The sequence below is a fragment of the Muscardinus avellanarius genome (genome assembly GCF_963383645.1).
Source record: "Muscardinus avellanarius genome assembly, chromosome: 3".
Classification (NCBI taxonomy): Eukaryota; Metazoa; Chordata; class Mammalia; order Rodentia; family Gliridae; genus Muscardinus; species Muscardinus avellanarius.
The window spans coordinates 9,624,659-9,641,881 of record NC_137788.1 but is presented as its reverse complement, the minus strand read 5'-3'; the positions used below and the strand labels follow the sequence as shown (position 1 = coordinate 9,641,881).

The following is a 17,223-nucleotide window of genomic DNA, read 5'->3' as shown; positions in this document are numbered from 1 at the left end:
CAGAAGAATCAGACAGAGAAAACCGCGGTGCACCACGTCAGGGCTCAACATCGTGATAAACTGCTGAGAACCGCGAGAGGAGGTCTTAGGTTGGCAGGAAGACGCTGCGAGCACCCCACACCCGACACTGACTGCACCCGCTGCACAGACGTGCGAGAGACGTCCAGCCAGGAGCGGCCCGGGCAGGCTGGCTGGTGCAGGGACTGGGTCTGAGGCTGGCTCTACCATTTCCAGAGATTCCTTTCACCTGTCTCGTCTCATTTGTAAGGGAATGATTAGAAGAGACTGCCTGTGGAGGTCCCAGGGGCACTGCAGGGAGCTGCCATTACCTGTGATGTGGATTCTTTTTATCAAGACAACTCTCACTTCAGCCCAATCCAGGCTCTTCCAGAGGGAAGCCTGTCTGACCCCGACTGCTGGGTTAGTGGTCCCTCCCACACACCTTCTCTAGTCAGACACCTCTCACGAACCTCTGACTCCTTTGTGTCATTTGTCACAAATTTGGCAAACAATTATTCATATTTATTTAATTACTTATTTATCTGTCTATTTATTTTTGGGGTATTGGGGATGGAAGGCAGGGGCATTCTACCTCTGAGCTATACCTCCAGCCCTATTTTTTTATATTTATTTTGAAACAGGGTCTCGCTGAGTTGCAGAGGGCCTAAGTAGCTGAGGCTGTCCGCGAACCGCGATCCTCCGGTCTCAGCCTCACGAATGCTGGGATTACAAGTGTGCGCCACTACGCTTGGCTTCGTATAGTTATTTCCTGTGTGCCGCCTTAGTTGACTATAAGCAACTTGAGGCATGGGAAAGTCTTGCTTCCTGCTAAGTCCCCAGCCCAGAGTGCAAAGAAAATGTCCAACCTGTATTTACTGCCTGGAAATGGCGGGCTGACTGACACGGACTGGCTGACACCACACCAAACCTTCTGTGGTGATGCTGGACTAGGGTTGACCGTGACAAGGACTGCTTTTGCTCTATGGCGGCCACAGCTATACCACTGTGCTCTCAAGGAATACAGGAGCCCATGAAGACTTCGGGCTACAGTGCACAAGTCAAGCGGCTGTGTTCTACCCAACATCACTAACCTCCAAGACAGAAAATAATCCTTAAAAAGTTTAACACATACACTCAAGTCTTGGGGGTGAACTTGGGATTGAATTCAGGGTTGTTCTACCTAGAAGCTATAGCCCCAGCTCGTTTTTATTTTTTATTTTGAAACAGAGTCTGCTAAGTTCTGAGGTCAGCCTTGAAACTGTGATCCTCCTGTCTCGGCCTCCCAAGTACCGGGATTACAAGCGTGCACCACCACGCCCAGTCTTTGAGTCTTTTCGAACAAATATATCAATCCCTTGACTGCTGGGGATTTTAAGAACAAGGGTGACTGGGAATTCTTTAGGGTCTTTATGTTTACTTGTGCTTCCTTAGGTCTTGTTTTTACAAAATACTGGAGAAAGGCTTCTTGGGCTTTGAGCAGAAATAAAAAACAAACTAGAAACACGTTTGCAGCCTCCCCACTGCCTGGCCCTTCTACAACCATGTGCGTGCCTCAAAATATACGGCAGGATTGTTTTAGCTTGTATCTGAGAATGTAACTGAACTAAGGCACGCTCTCCAGACCCTTTGTAAAAGGCAGCTGCGTCCAGATGGAGGACGTTCTGGCGGAGCGCACCGCGCGGCCCAGTCTATAATCTTAAGCATCTCCCCTACCGCAGGCTTCCTGGTGACAGAGAAATGGACTCATTTTAATTGGGGACAATTTCACTTCAAATCCTATGTGAGGGAGTGGCAGGACGAGGACATGGCCCAGGCAGTAGGAATCTAAAAGGGCACACGAACTCACTCAGAACATCTCTTATCCAGGCCGGAGCAAATCCTTCTGGCCTTAAGTTGAGTCCAGCTCGACTGGAATCGGTAACAGTCATTGTACCCTTTGTTGATAAGAATCCCCCACTGGTCACTCTGGACAAGAGAGGCTAAGATAAGCCACGGGGCTGAGGCTAAGTTAAGGAGGATGGGCTCCGTGAGATAGGGCCCACAGGCCATCCTGGACAGCCAGTCTCAGCTGGCAGCAGGCAGACAGCACGGCGGCAGAGCAGAACCGCCGGCCTGCTGAGGGGCAGCTCTTCTTGAGGTCGGGAGATGACTGGCGGGCACTTTCCCTCCGGAAATCTAAGAAGGAACAACCCACGTGGTGAAGAGCAACCGTGTGGATTCAGAACTATGGCGCGGGGCCTGGGAGCCAGGACCCGCCACGCACAGCATGCTGGTTTTCCTCCTGGCCACGTGGGGACCGTGTAGCTTGGTGAACAGGGGGTGTGGAGTGTGTAACAACGGAATCCTATTCTGATCTACCTAATGGGAAAAGCCAGAAGTAGCACAACATCCATCTATGAACAATCCATGCCAAGTTTCTGTGCCTCGTTCTCATGAATTTTTTACGGGGCAGGTTAGAAATCTCAGTGACATGTATTCAAACTAAAAGCCGCACAACGAAGGCAGAAAGGCAGAAAGCATGTGATTAAGAACCTGGGTGTGGATTAGGAAAAACAGCAGACCCGGGCTGGAGCGCCGGGCCGCCCCGACGAGCACTGACCTGGGGCCGCCGAGCGTGGCTGTGTCTCTCACGGCCTGAGCTGTTTCCGAGGCGAAGTCCAGAGCTCCTGCCACGGGTTTGGTTACGGTGCCAACAAGCCCTTTCCCAAGGCCAGATATGAAGCCGCTGACGCCCCCTTCGGTCTTCACGCCTTCCACTGTTGAGGTTATGACGCTGGTCAATCCACCAATGATACCTACGAACAGACAAGGGCTGTGGGAGCCTGGCCGAGGACAGCAGCCAAGCCCTCGGAGTCGAATCGGCTGTGTGCACCTGCGATGCCGGCTCGGGGCCTCTCCAGTCTGTGCCAGGCAGACGAGGGACATGTCCTCAGGCCCAGAGTCGGCGAATATGTGATGCATACGGGCCCTAAGTGAAGCCTGCTCCAGTTAAAAAGATTCAAAGAGCAAGCTAGGAGGTCAGAGGCATGGCAGAGAAGAGGCAGGCCCTGTCGGGGAGCACTTCCAGGACTTGTGCCAGGGGCACTCTCAGATGTTTACCCTCCGACAGTGGGGCTGTGGAGGCACTCTCTAGACTCTTCAGTTCTAGTGAGACAGATGGGTGAGGGAAACGCCTGGGTGGGGACATACTAACAATTCAGCCTCTCCTCTGGATCCTGGGTCCATTGCTCCAGTGAGGTAACACCCAACTTAACCTTTGGACCAAGCTCTCGGAGCTTGCGCAGTGCAGGGGATCAGACTAGGGCAGGGGTAAGCTAAGGAGACTGAGCGCCTCTGGTGCTTGTCATCTTTTAAAGGGCTTTTCTTCCTGAAAGAAGACTCACTGGTAAGCCACTGCTTTTCTATAACCCAGAGTTCAAAGACTCCTCTTTGGACGAGGCCACTGGCTCCAAGCCCTAGGCAGGCTGCTGGCTCCAGGAGAGGCTGAGCGTGTCACCTGAATGATGCAAGGTTGGAGGTGACTCTGCAGCCCTGAGAAAATCACTCATCTTCTCAGACGTGAGTGGGTTCATCTAAAAAGTGAGGAGAGCCGGGCGTGGTGGCGCACGCTTGTCATCCCCGCGCTTGGGAGGCGGAGACAGGAGGATCGCGCAGGTTCGAAGCCAGCCACGCTGGCGTAAGAGACCCTGTTTCAAAAATATAAAATAGGTCTGGGAGTGTAGCCCGGAGGTAGAAGGGCTTCCAGGAACCCCAGTACCACCAAAAAAAAAAATAAATAAAAAAATAAATAAAAAGTGAGGAGAGCCAGGCTCTCTCCACATCACAAGGATGCCGGGCAGATAAAGGCAATTAGCCATTGCAGGACATTTCAGAGTCATTAAGATGGTCCTCTAATAGTCACTGTCTCCACGGCTGATAAAAAAATAGTTAAATCTTTAATCCTGAATGATCGTCCAAAAGTCAACCCTTAAAGTCCATAAACAGATTAACGTCAGCCAAATGTTACTTCTAGACTTAGGAAACGCAGAGCCATCGCGTCTTGAGCCTCTCCTTTGGGAAAGCCCTTCCTCACCATTCCCGAGGAGGAAGACCCAGTACTGAGCAAGCACTGTGTGCTGAGCACAAGTAGAAACAGTACTTCTTATCTGTCCTCCTCCTCCTTCCTCTACGCACAGACGGCATGGCTGAGTGGCCTTGATAAGACCTTGAAAGCTCCAGGCCGGTCCTAAAGATCCGCACCACAAATAGCTCACTCACCACCCCAAGCGAGCCCCTGCGGCGCCGGGTGTCCCACGAGGTGTGCGAGCACTGGGAAAAATTCAAAGTGGCCTTTCTGCCCTCCTGGCACTCACGGTCCATTAGAGAGCCAACCGTACATAGCTGGCCACGTTCCCAAGCCTGACGGCCACATATGTTCTCTCTCCAATTCTAAGACAGTGGAGCTGGGAAATGTCAGAGGAGTTGGGACCTCAGGTTCAGTAAGTCGTGTTTTTGTTTTGTTTCGTTCTTTTTGTGTAGTGCTAGGGATTGAACCCAGGGGTGTTCCACCTCTGAGCTACATCCCTAGCCCTATTTTTTATTTTGAAACAATCAGGGCCTCCCTACGTTGCTGAGGCTGGCCTCAAATCTATAAGCCTCCTGCCTCAGCCTTCTCAGTACTGAGATCACAGGCGTGCACCACCACGCCTAGCTTGAGTAGAGCTTTCACAGGTTAAGGAACTGAGGAAGAGGAGGGCAGGGGAGGGGGCAAAGGCCTGGAATATGTCCTAGGAGCAGCATACGGGTCTGTGGCTGAAAGCTGTGTGGCGCGGGGGACAGCAAAGTGGCTGGGCCTTGAACGCCGCCCTCAGAAGCAGCTGAGAAGACTGCCACAAAGGCACCCGAGCCAGCAATGAGGCCCCGCAGTCAGAGTGAACACGAATCCAGCACCAACATGTTTATGCCATCAGTGGCGTCCTGTGGGCACATGCATTTGTGATCCTGGTGAACATGCCATTGTTCGAGACTCAAAAACATCCGGGCCAGACACCTGGCAGCCAATTTCACATTTCACTCTCTTTGGAAGGAACAGCCCGTCAGCAGGAGGCAGAGTCTCGAAGCAGCAGTTCAGGTCTTAGAGGGGCTCGGCTGACCACACCGACGCCTCGGCAACGGGGGCAGTGAGGAGGAGGAGCCACCGTGGGAGCCTCTGAGCGTGAGCAGCTGCTCCAGGCTGGCAGGGCACAGCGAGGGCCAGAAGGCTGGCCACCACAGTCGCTGCCTTTGCTCTTAGCTTTTGGCTGGCAAAGGCGCTCATGAGGGACGGTGACGGAGCCTTTCTCGCCGGCTTACCGTGAGCCAGGCCGTGGATGCCGGCCACCAGGTGCTCCCCGCTCGTGGCCGCGTGGTACCTGATGTACTCGCGCTCTGACTGGTGCCGATTGTCCATCGTCTTTCCCAAGCCATCTGATAAGGTCCCTGCAAACTGGAATCAAGAAAAAAAAAACACAGGAAGTGTTTTACAACCTCAGCGCTATTTTTACTATTTTAAGTATTTTAAGTAAATACCTTCCTTTGTTCCATGTTAGGATTCAGTAAATACCGATGGTAGAAAGAGATCGATGGCTGAGTTATGCATGTCTGCCCCAGTGGATGCTTCTCAAAGGCCGGACAGACACACGCCGTGGGTAGCCGACGCCGGGGGACACAAGGCTGTCAAGGCGACTGCTAAGCCCCCTCCCCTCCCCCCGTGACATTTGCTTTCTGCAGCACAGGCTAAATATCCCTAACACAATCATCTGAAATCCAAAAAGTTCTAAAACCTGAAATGGTTCGAGCACTGACACGAGCTCACAGTGGGAAAACCGCACAGCTGCCCTCCTGTGAGGGGCACGGTAGCGCGGCAGGCGTGCTAAGGGTGCTGCGCAAACCACCTCGGGCACCACGAACAGGGCGCCACGGAAACAGACAGAGCCCATGTTCAGACTCAGCGCCCTCCCCAGGGCACCTCGCTACACACACAGAAATACCCCCAGATCCAAGAGACTCCTGGCCCCGAGCATTTCAGATAAGGGATATTCAACCGAAAATTTACTGACAAATGGCCTTGGGGGGGCGAGAGGAGAGAGCTGGGTTCAGACCACAGTGAGGACTTCTGCAGTTCTGCCCTAAGAAGCAATCGGATTCCAAACAGGAAACATGTCAGATTACTGCTGTAGGGTTTCGTCAAAATGTACGGCCAGGTGGCGAGGGCTGCAGATCAGTGGCAGAGCTCCTGCCCAGCTCGCAAGGCTCTGAGCTCAGAGGCCAGTGCTGCAAACAGAGTAACACTACAGGGTGAGGTCGGCCGAGCAGTCTAAAGCGTTGCGTTCAGTAATAGTAACAATAATGCTAGTTATTATTATTATTATTATTTTTAGCGTTGGAGAGGTTGACCTCCCTCAGGTAATGCTTCCTTCACTCAGTCAACAAACACTCAGTCACTATTAGTTGCCCATTGGTAAAAAAAAAATAAAAATAAATAAAAAGAGGAAGTAGATGGGAAGACTGACAGGAGAGGACCTTCCTCATAGGAGAGCAGACTTGAACTCATGACTTTAACTGCAAAACTGTCCTCCCCCACAAGTGAAAAAGGGTCTTATTTATCCTGGCATACTTTAACCAGAGAAGCTGCCTCATCCATCAAAGCTGGATAAAAAGGACATAAAACTCTGTTTTGTCACAAGGCAATTTGAAAAGGTTTAAAGTGACAGTTAATAAACCACAGGGTACTTATCCTTATCATTCAGGCATAGAAAAAGAAGGGTATCAAATATATAATTAACCTCCTCAGGAAGGATCTACCAAAACAAGTGCTTGCGTGCCAATGACCCAGGACTAACCTCTTAGAAAACTCGCAGGAATGTTCTTTAGATAGAGCGTTCAATGGGAGACCCAAGGCCAGCGGCACGCGGGGTCCCCACCCGGGGCCACGGCGCGCGGGCCGGCAGCAGGTGCCTGTGCGTGGGGAAGGGGTGGGGCCTAGCAGATCAGATGTGCCCTCCACACATCAGTCCCGAGGCTTCTTGACATCAGCCATGGTGGACTGGAGGAGGGACCAGAGGAAGAGGCAGCAGTGCTCTGCTCGGCCGCGGCGCCTGGAGCAGCTCCAGCACGCTTTTTCCTTTTGCTTGGCCCAAATGCCTTTCCGATCTGGCCAGCGGCTGCTGACCTTTCTGGAAAGCAATCTGGACATTACTTTTTTCCCCCCCTTACCTATACAATCACTCCCTAATCCGAGAAGTTAGAAATTACTTTACAGCTTTCTTGAGGATGATGGGAGGCACCTGGAATGTTGCGAAGCCAGCACCGTGGGTCACTAGGGCTCTGGTCTGAGACCCCTTTCTGAAAGCCACTGGCCGGCTCCTTGGTGTCTCTGCACAGAGACTCCATGTCCACTCCAGGAGGATGGGCAAGAGACTGTGCTTCCCGCCAAAAGCTGGATTCTGCCCCTGCTTCCCAGGCACCTCAATGTTTCTTCCTTCCTTTCTCTTTTCTTTCTTTCTTTCTTTCTTTCTTTCTTTCTTTCTTCCTTTCTTTCTTATTTTTCTGTGGTACTGGGGGTTGAACCCAGAAGCATTATACTTCTGAGCTATATTCCCAGCCCTATTTTTTATTCTTTATTTTATTATTATTATTATTTTCTTTGGTGGTACTGGGGTTCCTGGAAACCCTTCTACCTCCAGGATACACTCCCAGACCTATTTTCATATTTTTTATTTAGAAACAGGGTCTCTTAAGCCAGCCTCGCTGGCTTCGAAAGAGCGCGATCCTCCTGTCTCCGCCTCCCAAGCGCTGGAATTACAAACGTGTGCCACCACGCCCGGCTTTATTCTTTATTTTGAAACAGGAGTTCACTAAGTTGCAGAGGCCTCACTAAGTAGCTGAGGCCAGCCATGAACCTGCGATCCTCTTGTCTCATGCACACACATCCTGCTGCTGCATTTCTTTTTCTTTCTTTTTTTAGATGGGGGAGTCTCACTGTGTTGCCCAGGCTAGACCTGAGCTCACGGTCCTCCTGTCTCTGACTCCAGAGTGGGTGAGACTGTCTGCCATGTACCTGGCCAGTGCTGACTTTTGTCATGGAGATGTAAAGACACTTACCATGGCCTCTGTCTCAATCCCTACTTCTCTATGAAGAATTGTTTGTGCAAGTCAACTAGATTGCCCTTTGCTACCTGTGAGTAAAAAAGTAAAGAACAGAGACGTCCACAGACAACCATTATAAAAGCCTGTTCCTAGAAGTGCAGCTCTGAGGACAGAAAACTTGGGTAGATATTGAAATTAGTGACCCAACCAAACCCATATTGATGCGAAGTGGATCGGACAACACCCGCCCCTTCCTGCCCTCAAAGACAGTGGTAGGACCGTGGGCTGCAGGGTGAGGGCCCCCAGGAGCACGAGGGTGCCCTCTGGCCTCCGTCTTCATGGAGGCCGGAAGCTTTATTTCACCTCAGCGAGGAAGATGAGGTCAACTCAGAGCAGGGAAGCCCACGAGAGCCACGGGGCCACCCAGGGGAGCCCCAGTGATCCAGGGCGCCCTCCACCCACCTTCCCCTGTGATGAGAAGCCTGGAGACAGAGACTCAGGTTACTCAGACAAAAGAGAAATACAAGCCAGTTGTGACCGTCACGTTTATAGCCTAAATACTAGGAGGCTGAGACAGGAGGATCACAGGATCAGGGACAGTCTCAGTAAGTAGTGAGACCCTGTTTCCAAATAAAAATAAAATAGGGCCAGGGGTAGGATGCCCCTGGGGCCAATCCCCCATACCACACAAACACACACACACACACACACACACACACACACACACAAAAGAAGAGAGAGAGAGAGAGAGAGAGAGAGAGAGAGAGAGAGAGAGAGGAGAGAGAGAGAAAGAGAGAGAGGGAGGGAGGAAGGGAAGGAGGGAGGGAGGGAAAAGGAAAGGGGGGGGGATAAGCCTCAGAGGCACTGGCACTGGTTAAAAACTTACTAGGACACAAGAGGCAAGGACAAGTCAGCTCTTAGCCAGCCAACTGGCCGAGCAATCCAACACGCACTGTGTGAAGACTGGACCAGCAAGCAGATACCTCCGATGAGCAGCCTAGACAGGCAACGGGAGGCCTACTGTGTGTGGCTGGGAACGGTCTCGGCGTCCTGTCTAGGTCCAGAGGTATGCGCGTGGTGCAACAGGACAATAACACTTGGGTTCAGATTTGGACTGTGAGATCAATAGCTGTGGGCCTCCATTACTTTATCTTCAAAATGGGGATAAAACATCATATACAAGGATGCATTAAGGACCGGACAATACGTAAAGTCCTTAGTAGAGAGCCAGACAGATGACAGACATTTGGCCAGAGAGAACTGAGCTGGCTAAACTCCTGCAGACAGCTACAGCCGGACCAGCGGGCGCCAGCTGTCTGCAGAGGGACTGCGGCACCCGGACGTGTCCCCGAGGCCATGCTGGAGAGTGACTGGTACCCTGGAGGTGATGTGTAGACAGCATCACTCTGCTGGTCGTGAGCAGTCTCCACATGAGAAGGGCAGAGGCGGACGGTAAGTCAATCGAGTAGATTCCATAGCAAGTTCAAGTTCACAAAGTACTCCTGGCTTTCAGCGAGTGTTATCCTGGCTAAGAGGAAAAGTTCCACGGAACGGAATGTCCTTCAGAAACCCTGCTATTGCACTTGCAAAGATAATGACCCCCTTCTTTTGCTGAAGGGAACTCCAAAACTCGCCACTCCTGTGAATTCTGGCCACAATCCAAGGCCATTAATTTCTATGAAGCTGTATTTTCAGCAAGTGGGTAAAAACCTCAGGAGTGCTTGACGATGCCAGTTCTCCTGAACAGCTAACGCACGGTGTGTCAACACCCCACCTTCCAAAAAAATCTCACTGTCCATACAAACGGAGGCACTGCAAACCAGCCTGGGGGGTGGGGTCTGGCTCTGAATGGTTGATTTCAGAAAAGCAAAAATTCAAGTAGAGGCTGGGATGGTGGAAGGGGAAGACTTCACACTGTGTCCCTCTGTTCTGTCCTGTCGCTTTTCCTGACCCTTTTATGATACTCAGCAAACGCAGGATGCCAGAGGTATCTGGCCAGTGTAACAGGAGCCTGGCTGGAGGCTCTCCCCTTCTCTGGGGTTCTTCTTTCAGTTATTTACCTAATGGAAATTTCCTCTTTAATATCCTTGCCTCACTGAGTAATTGCTGGTGACAGTATCTTCCTTGTCACCAGAGCAGATGGTGAGCACATTTCACAGGAAGAGAGAAGGGACGAGGCTCTCCAGGCACAGGGGAGGGGAGCCCAGCCAGGCGCGCGGCTGCACTGCTGCGAGCCAGCGACCCACACAGCGCCGGCTCCAACCAGCGCTCGGCGAGGCGCCACGGAGGAGCGCAAAGGCCAGAAAACCGCACTGAAGTCGGTGGACGTGGGCTTCGTGTGGGCGCCACGCGCCCCTGCCCCTTGCTCGGTGGCATCCTGGGGGACCTCGGTTTATCCCTCTGAAACCGCAGTACCTTCTGGCCTGGAGGTTTGCTCTGAAGGGCTCAGAGGCCACGACGGCACAGTGTGCGGCACACCGCTGCCACCAGTGTCTACCTCAGCAGCGGTTTGAAACTTTCTCATTTTCAACACTGCTGGCAGTCAGCAGAACAACCCCACTGGAGTCGCAAAAGGTCCAAGTCAGCGCAAAACGAAGGTCTTCGCCATTTCCTTCTGTTTGATATTGTTAAAAGCCACAGTCCAAAATTATTCTGAGTGTTAAATTTTATTTTGATATGGAAGATTCCCTCTGCAATATTTATGAACAGGAGAGCATTAACGAAAAATACGTGATCCAAAAGCCAGTGACTTATCTGTCACTGACAAAAGGCAAATGAACCAAACCGCAAGTCCTTCTTTGGCCAAATGGTGACGGAGTGGGGGTGGGGGAGGGGCTCTAAAAGAAACAGGCAGGTCCTCTCTAATCCCAGGACTTGGGAAACTGGGATGGGAGGAGCACAGGTTCGAGGCCAGCCTTGGCAACTTAGCAAGACCGTTATCAACTTAGGAAGACTCTGTTTAAAAACAAAAAATAAAAAAAAAGTTCATCCCTATATCAAGAAAAGAAAGAGCCGGGCGTGATGGCGCACACTTGTAATTCCCGCGCTTGGGAGGCAGAGACAGGAGGATCGCGCTGGCTTAGGAGACCCTGTTTCCAAATAAAAATATAAAAACAATAGTTCTGGGAGTGTAGCCTGGAGGTAGAAGGGTTTCCAGGAACCCCAGTAACAAAAGAAAGAAAGAAAGAGAGAAAGAAAGAGAGAAAGAAAGAAGACAAAAAGAGAGAGGAAAAGGTGTGGAACAAATACAAATTGGGAGTTGGCAATACAGTACAGTATAATACTATACAGTACAATAAATTTTTAGATCCCATATTTTCCATGCACTAGAAATGGGGCGGAGTGTGTTTTCACACTCTTCTTGGTTACACAGAGCTCTTGAGGCAAAGAATCCAGAAAGGAGACCCTGACTAAGAGTAACAGAGGCAGCTGGATGTGCTGGCGCACGCTTGTAACCCCAGTACTTAGAAGGCTGAGACAGGAAGGATCACAGATTTGAGGCCAGCCTCAGCTACTTAGTGAGGCACTCGCAACTTAGTGAGACCCTGTCTCAAAATAAAGAATAAAACAATAGGGTTGGGGGTGTAACTCAGAGGTAGAATGCCCCATGGATTCAATCCCCAGTACAGGGAAAGAGGGAAAGAGGGAAAGAGGGAAAGAGAGAGAGAGAGAGAGAGAGAGAGAGAGAGAGAGGAAGAAGAAGAAGAAGAAGAAGAAGAAGAAGAAGAAGAAGAGGAGGAGGAGGAGGAGGAGGAGGAGGAGGAGGAGGAGGAGGAGGAGGAGGAGAGAAAGAGAGGAGAGAGAGAACTACATTCTGTTTCAGTAACACCCTAAGCCAATGACTCTCCCCCAGCCCCATGGACTCTGGTGATTTAGAAGCTCCCCTGGCCTGAGACACACACCATGTTGCCAATTCCATGGGCAAACACTTATCAGGTGTCCGGCACTCCTTTTCAGTTACACTCCTTTGCAGTTAAGAAACAAAGTTGTCCGCAGACACCCAGAGCTATCTCAGCCCACAAGGTCTAAGCATGTGCAACAACGCCCGGCCCAGGACCGCCCTGGCCACACAGCCCAGGACGCCCGCAGCCCCGCAGCCCCTGGCTGCTCCGCACTGTGACCCACTTATGAACTCAGATGTTGCTTCAGATTAAGCTGGAAGGTCTGAGTGGTTCCAAGCACTTCCATAATAGGATTCTGCTTTTTATTTAAAAAGGACTGGAAGAGTTTGCTATAAGGCTAAACACACAGAAATAAACAGGACATAAGGTCACAACAGACAAGTAGCTGTGGCTCAGTCGAATCCATTTTGTTTTTTCTACGTTACTTTTTGTGTGTGTGTGGTACTGGGGGTGGAACCCAGAGGCTTTCTACCTTCGGGCTAAACTCCCAGACCTATTTTCTATTTTATTTGGAAACAGGGTCTCACTAAGTTGCTGAGAGCCTCACTAAGTAGCTGAGGCTGGCTTCGAACCCGTGCGATCCTCCTGTCTCAGCCTCCCAAGCGCAGGGATTACAAGCGTGCGCCACCTCGCCCGGCTTTCTACATCACTTTTAAGAATTATATATGCAGGAAGTGTTGTTAACTCAGCGGTGCATGGAGTTGTTTCCCCAATCGCGCCTTCATCAGTGATGCTCACTGGAGGTTTGTGGCCCTGCCGGGGCCCACCGGGGCGCTCTGAGGCTGACCAGCAGGGGCTCAGGAGGAGCCCAGTGGGCCTGAGGACTGACCCAGAGACTAACTGAGCAGAAATCCCCTCTGTGGGGTCACACAGCAACGCCCGCCTTGGCAGATGAATGCCTCCCCCTCTAGGAAAGCACATGGTACCCAGAGGCGCGCCCCAGACCCCCTCCCTCTCCGGCCTTGGCCGGGCAGACTGAGCACTCCTTTGCTGCATTTTCACCAGTTAGAGAATGCGCAACCCACAAGTCCCCCAAGGAGACCTGAGCCTGATGAGCACCGGGCCAGGGGACAGAGCCAAGTGCCAGCACAGAGCGTCATTAGCGTGAGCGCCGTCCTTTCTTGTAATGGGGGCCCCTCCCCTCCTTCCTACCTGAATCCTTCCTGTCTCCTCCTAAAATACAGGGATCACCTTATGTCCAATTCTGGAACAAAGGACAGCCAAGGGTGCCAATTATAAGTAGACTAATCTCTGAAAATACAGAAATTTAAGCCAGGTGTGGTAGTGTAGACCTCTAATTCTGGTACTTGGGAGGCTGAGACAGGAGGGTCACAGGTGTAAGGCCGGCCTCAGCAACCTAGTGGAGACCTATCTCTGTCCCAGGCACAAGGACTCCATTCTTGTGAAGTACTCTGTATTTTAAAAGAGTATCCTCTGCAATGCCAGCTGCCTAGGAAGCAGGGACATGGGAGTGTCTTTGAGAGGAGTCACAGACGCCAGGCACCACGGAAGGTGAACGTCCTGCAGCAAGCCTCAGACAGGTTTCCAGGCTTTGAAATAACCCGGAGCCTTTAGGAAGCAATCTGCTCCCTGACGCTTCCTTACACAGATGAAGTCTGAGGTGTGGGCGCGGCAGGCCAGAGGGAACCAGCAGCTGCTGAGGACCACGGTGTTGCCTCTGGACGCACGCCGTCGGCCATCAGTGCTGCCCCATGTCCAGCGGCTCTGCTGGTTGATAGGTCAGGTCCCCCTCCCCTTCCACCACGTGACCCCGCAGCGGAGACAGGAGGTGGAGCCCTGGAAGCCAAAAGCGGAGATATCGCGAGACTCCAGGTGTCACGATACTCCAGACATCTCGAGACAGATTCCAGAGGTCGCGACAGAATAGGCATACCTATAAAACATTGGTGTTTCCGCTCTGCCATGTGACTCTGCCAGCCGATTGGGGCCTCGCGCGACGCGTGGCTCACTGGCTCCCCCCCCCCGCCCCGCCCCCGGCCTGCTGACTCCCCCAGGGTGCCGGGTCCGAATAAAGCAGCAGCTTTTGATAACCTGGCTGGTATTTTACCTCCGTTACGACTCCCTAGCTCCATTTTCAAAGTTTCACTGTTCAGCGGTCGTGAAGTCATCTTCTTGGTTTAGTCTTTACAATGACCCAGGAGGGAGGCCATTACATTCCCCACTTTTTACAAAAACTGAAAAGACCACGACCACTTCCAACAAAGGCCAGCAAAGATCTACTGCATCAGATACGGGGGGATCCAGAGCGTGACCCTGAATCTTTATCATCTCCAGAAAAAAGTTCCTTCCTAAGCACTGATGAAGACCGCAGAGAGACACCAGACATTTAAGTTTCCCCTCCAAGTAGTGGAGCTGATAAAGGAAGGTGGCTGACAAATATATGGTGAAGTAGGATAGAGAAGACGATAGTTTCTGAAAAATCACATGCAGCTCCCCAGACAAGACGGAGGAGTCAGGCTCCAGTGGCCTTTCCTGACCCAGACCCCGACTCAGACACCTTCCCCATCTCTATCGCCCAGGCCCTGCCCAAGACCACGCAGCCTGAGGGCCACTTCCTCCCCTCCCCAAAGCTACTTTTCACAATCTGAAGCAGGCCCCCAAGAAAAAGGAGGCTTGGCAAATGCAAGGATCACACTGCACCACGCCTGACTACACTGCTGTGTGCAGCATCTGCCCTGGCAGGGAGGGCAGAGGCCGAGCTGGGGCTACTAGGGCCAGGGGTTTCCAGAGCGCCTGCCTGTGGACACGAGCTCTCTCTCCCGCCCCAGCTCCTTATGGGAGTGAGGCTCACTGCAGGATACGGAACACCAAAGCTAAGATTTGCTTTGCCCAGGTGTGGTGGCACATACCCATATTCCCAATATTTGGGAGGCTCAGGCAGGAGGATTGCAGGTTGGAGGGCAGCCTCAGCAATGTAACAAGACTCTCAGCAACCTAGGGAGGACCTGCTTCACAACAAAAATTATAAAGGAGCTGGGGGTGTAGCTCAGAGGTAGACTATCCCTGAGTTCAATCCCTGGTCCCCCCACTCCCAGCCCCCACCCCCACCCACGAGATTTGCTCTGTCAGAGCTGATTAGAGCAGGTCTGGTCAAAGCAAATCTAACTCCAGGAAGAAGCTAGTGCTCTAATAAGGGCTGTTTTGTATGCCGGGAGCTGACGTATATGGAGATACAAGGTGGCAGGGAGGAGACAGCGTGGGGGAGAACAGGCACAGATCACCAGTGCCCTCAGCTGGGGCGGGAGGGGCTTCTGCGGAAGGCCCGTGCCGGCAGACTGCATTCCTCTCGTGTCTGTCTTCGCCAGTCTCTGCCCTTTCCAACATCCTGGACCCACTAAGGCACCACTCACAGGGGAAATCAGGCTGTGTCAGCAGCCAGGTAGCTTGTTATGGGGGTGGCGGGCTGGAGTCTGCAGACAGCCAAGGGTTTGGGCCCAGACCTTCCTAAACCTGGGCAAGTTACTTGGCTTCTCTGAGCCTGTGTCCTCATTGAGAAACTAGCACTTCAGGGGATTGTTATGAGGATTATACAAGTCACTTTGTGTGAAGCCTCAGAATAGTGCCTGGCATGGTCCACAAACATGAGCTAGCACTTGTGTGTGTGTGTGTGTGTGTGTGTGTGTGTGTGTGTGTGTGTGTGTGTTACTGCTCAGGACTGAACCCAGGGCCTGATGCGTGCCAGGCAAGCGCTCTATCACTCTGCTAAGTCCCAGGCCAGGCGAGTGTCACTTTTAGAGTACCTTGTATTTTCAGTAAAGCGATACTGAGGACCAGAGATGAATGCAATTAACACATGGACACTTATGGTAAGAATACACCAACACTCCACGCGGTCAAGCTAATTATCTCACTTTACCCACATAGTTTACAAAGAGCATGGCAGTGGACAGGAGGCCTGGTCAGCTGGGGCTACAGATTAGAGGAGACAAAAGCCAAGGAAATACAAAATCAACACTGTTATCACCCTGTATCAGAAACAGCAAGAGCCAGCTGCACCCAGGAGAATGACGGAAACAGGCGGTTTGGCTTTTGATTAGAATTTCCTAGGACTGCTACTATGTGACACAAAATTAATCTAAACGCTTCTTTGCACACAGACAGCTTGAAATGTATCAGGACGTATCAGGATGAAACTATCAGGATGACACAATAAAGGCTTGGGCCTGCATTGGGAACAAAACTGCTTTCAAAAATGTATCATTACCAGCCAGATTAAGAAAATACCAGACTTAAGACACCCTACACCAATAAACAAGATGGTTCATTGCTGGGGCGGGGGGATACAGGGGGCAAATAAACAAAAGAACAGGTAAACCAGGCACTTGTGAGTGACTGGTCTTTTCTGAAGTGGGTGTGACTGGAAGGTGCAGTGTTATGCTCAAAGCACCCAGGGTTTTCCAGATAGCGCCCCCTCAGACATGTCATACCGTAATGCCACGCCGCCACCTCTGCAGCTAAAATTCAAGGGCAGACAACTAAGTCATCCCGTCCACCCAGCACCGCCCTCTATGGCTGGCCAGTGGCTCTTCCAAGTAAACAAAAATGGTCTGATGGTACCTACTGTCCAGGTGTGTCAAAGTTGGTGAAGTATGCACAATTCAACCAGCTGACCCGCACTATCTCCAGAACAGGAGGTTTCCTGGAAAAGGCATCACTGATGCTATATGGACGTTCACAAAAGGAGCAGTTAAACCCATATGATGGCAGGCAGGATGAGTGACAAGGGCAGACTGGATGTCGCTGAATGTGCAGCCTCTTTTGTTTTCTGTTTTGAGGAATAAGAATGTGCTAGAAATTTGGGGAATGTGCTCCAAACCTCTTTCCTCCTCCTCCTCCTCCCACACACACACACACACACACACACACACACACACAGCCGCTCACACACTCTCTGCCCCTCTTTGTCAAAGGCCTTAATTAGCTCCCCTAACACACCCTGACTCTGGCCTGCAGTGGCCTCCACGGGCCTGATTAGTGGGATCCCAGGGAGCCCCTGCCGCTCCGATCTGCACATGCCTGCGGAGCCCCATCTTCGCCCCAGGCCTCCTGCGAAGCGCCCAGCAGGTGCCCATTGGCAATAGTTTTGTGTTACAGGCCTGAATGAATGATCCCCGCAGGAGCTGCCGGCTGTTTTCACAGACACAGAAGGCAGTCAAAAGTCCACCGCGTGAACTTGGAATGACCCCGGCTGCAG

At 51.8% G+C, this 17,223-nt stretch overlaps 1 protein-coding gene across 2 annotated transcripts in view; it reads right to left on the bottom strand.

The window, feature by feature from the left end:
• VPS13D (vacuolar protein sorting 13 homolog D) overlaps nucleotides 1–17,223 on the bottom strand; it is a gene marked incomplete at its 3' end in the record, with an annotated part of 245,737 nt that overhangs the window by 50,446 nt on the left and 178,068 nt on the right. For both annotated transcript variants that reach the window (XM_080692050.1, XM_080692051.1), the window contains exons 65-66: nucleotides 5,332–5,464; nucleotides 2,600–2,795 (exon numbers count right to left, since the gene is read on the bottom strand). In XM_080692050.1, coding sequence (XP_080548176.1) covers nucleotides 2,600–2,795; nucleotides 5,332–5,464 — 329 coding nt within the window. The remainder of the gene's footprint in view (nucleotides 1–2,599; nucleotides 2,796–5,331; nucleotides 5,465–17,223) is intronic.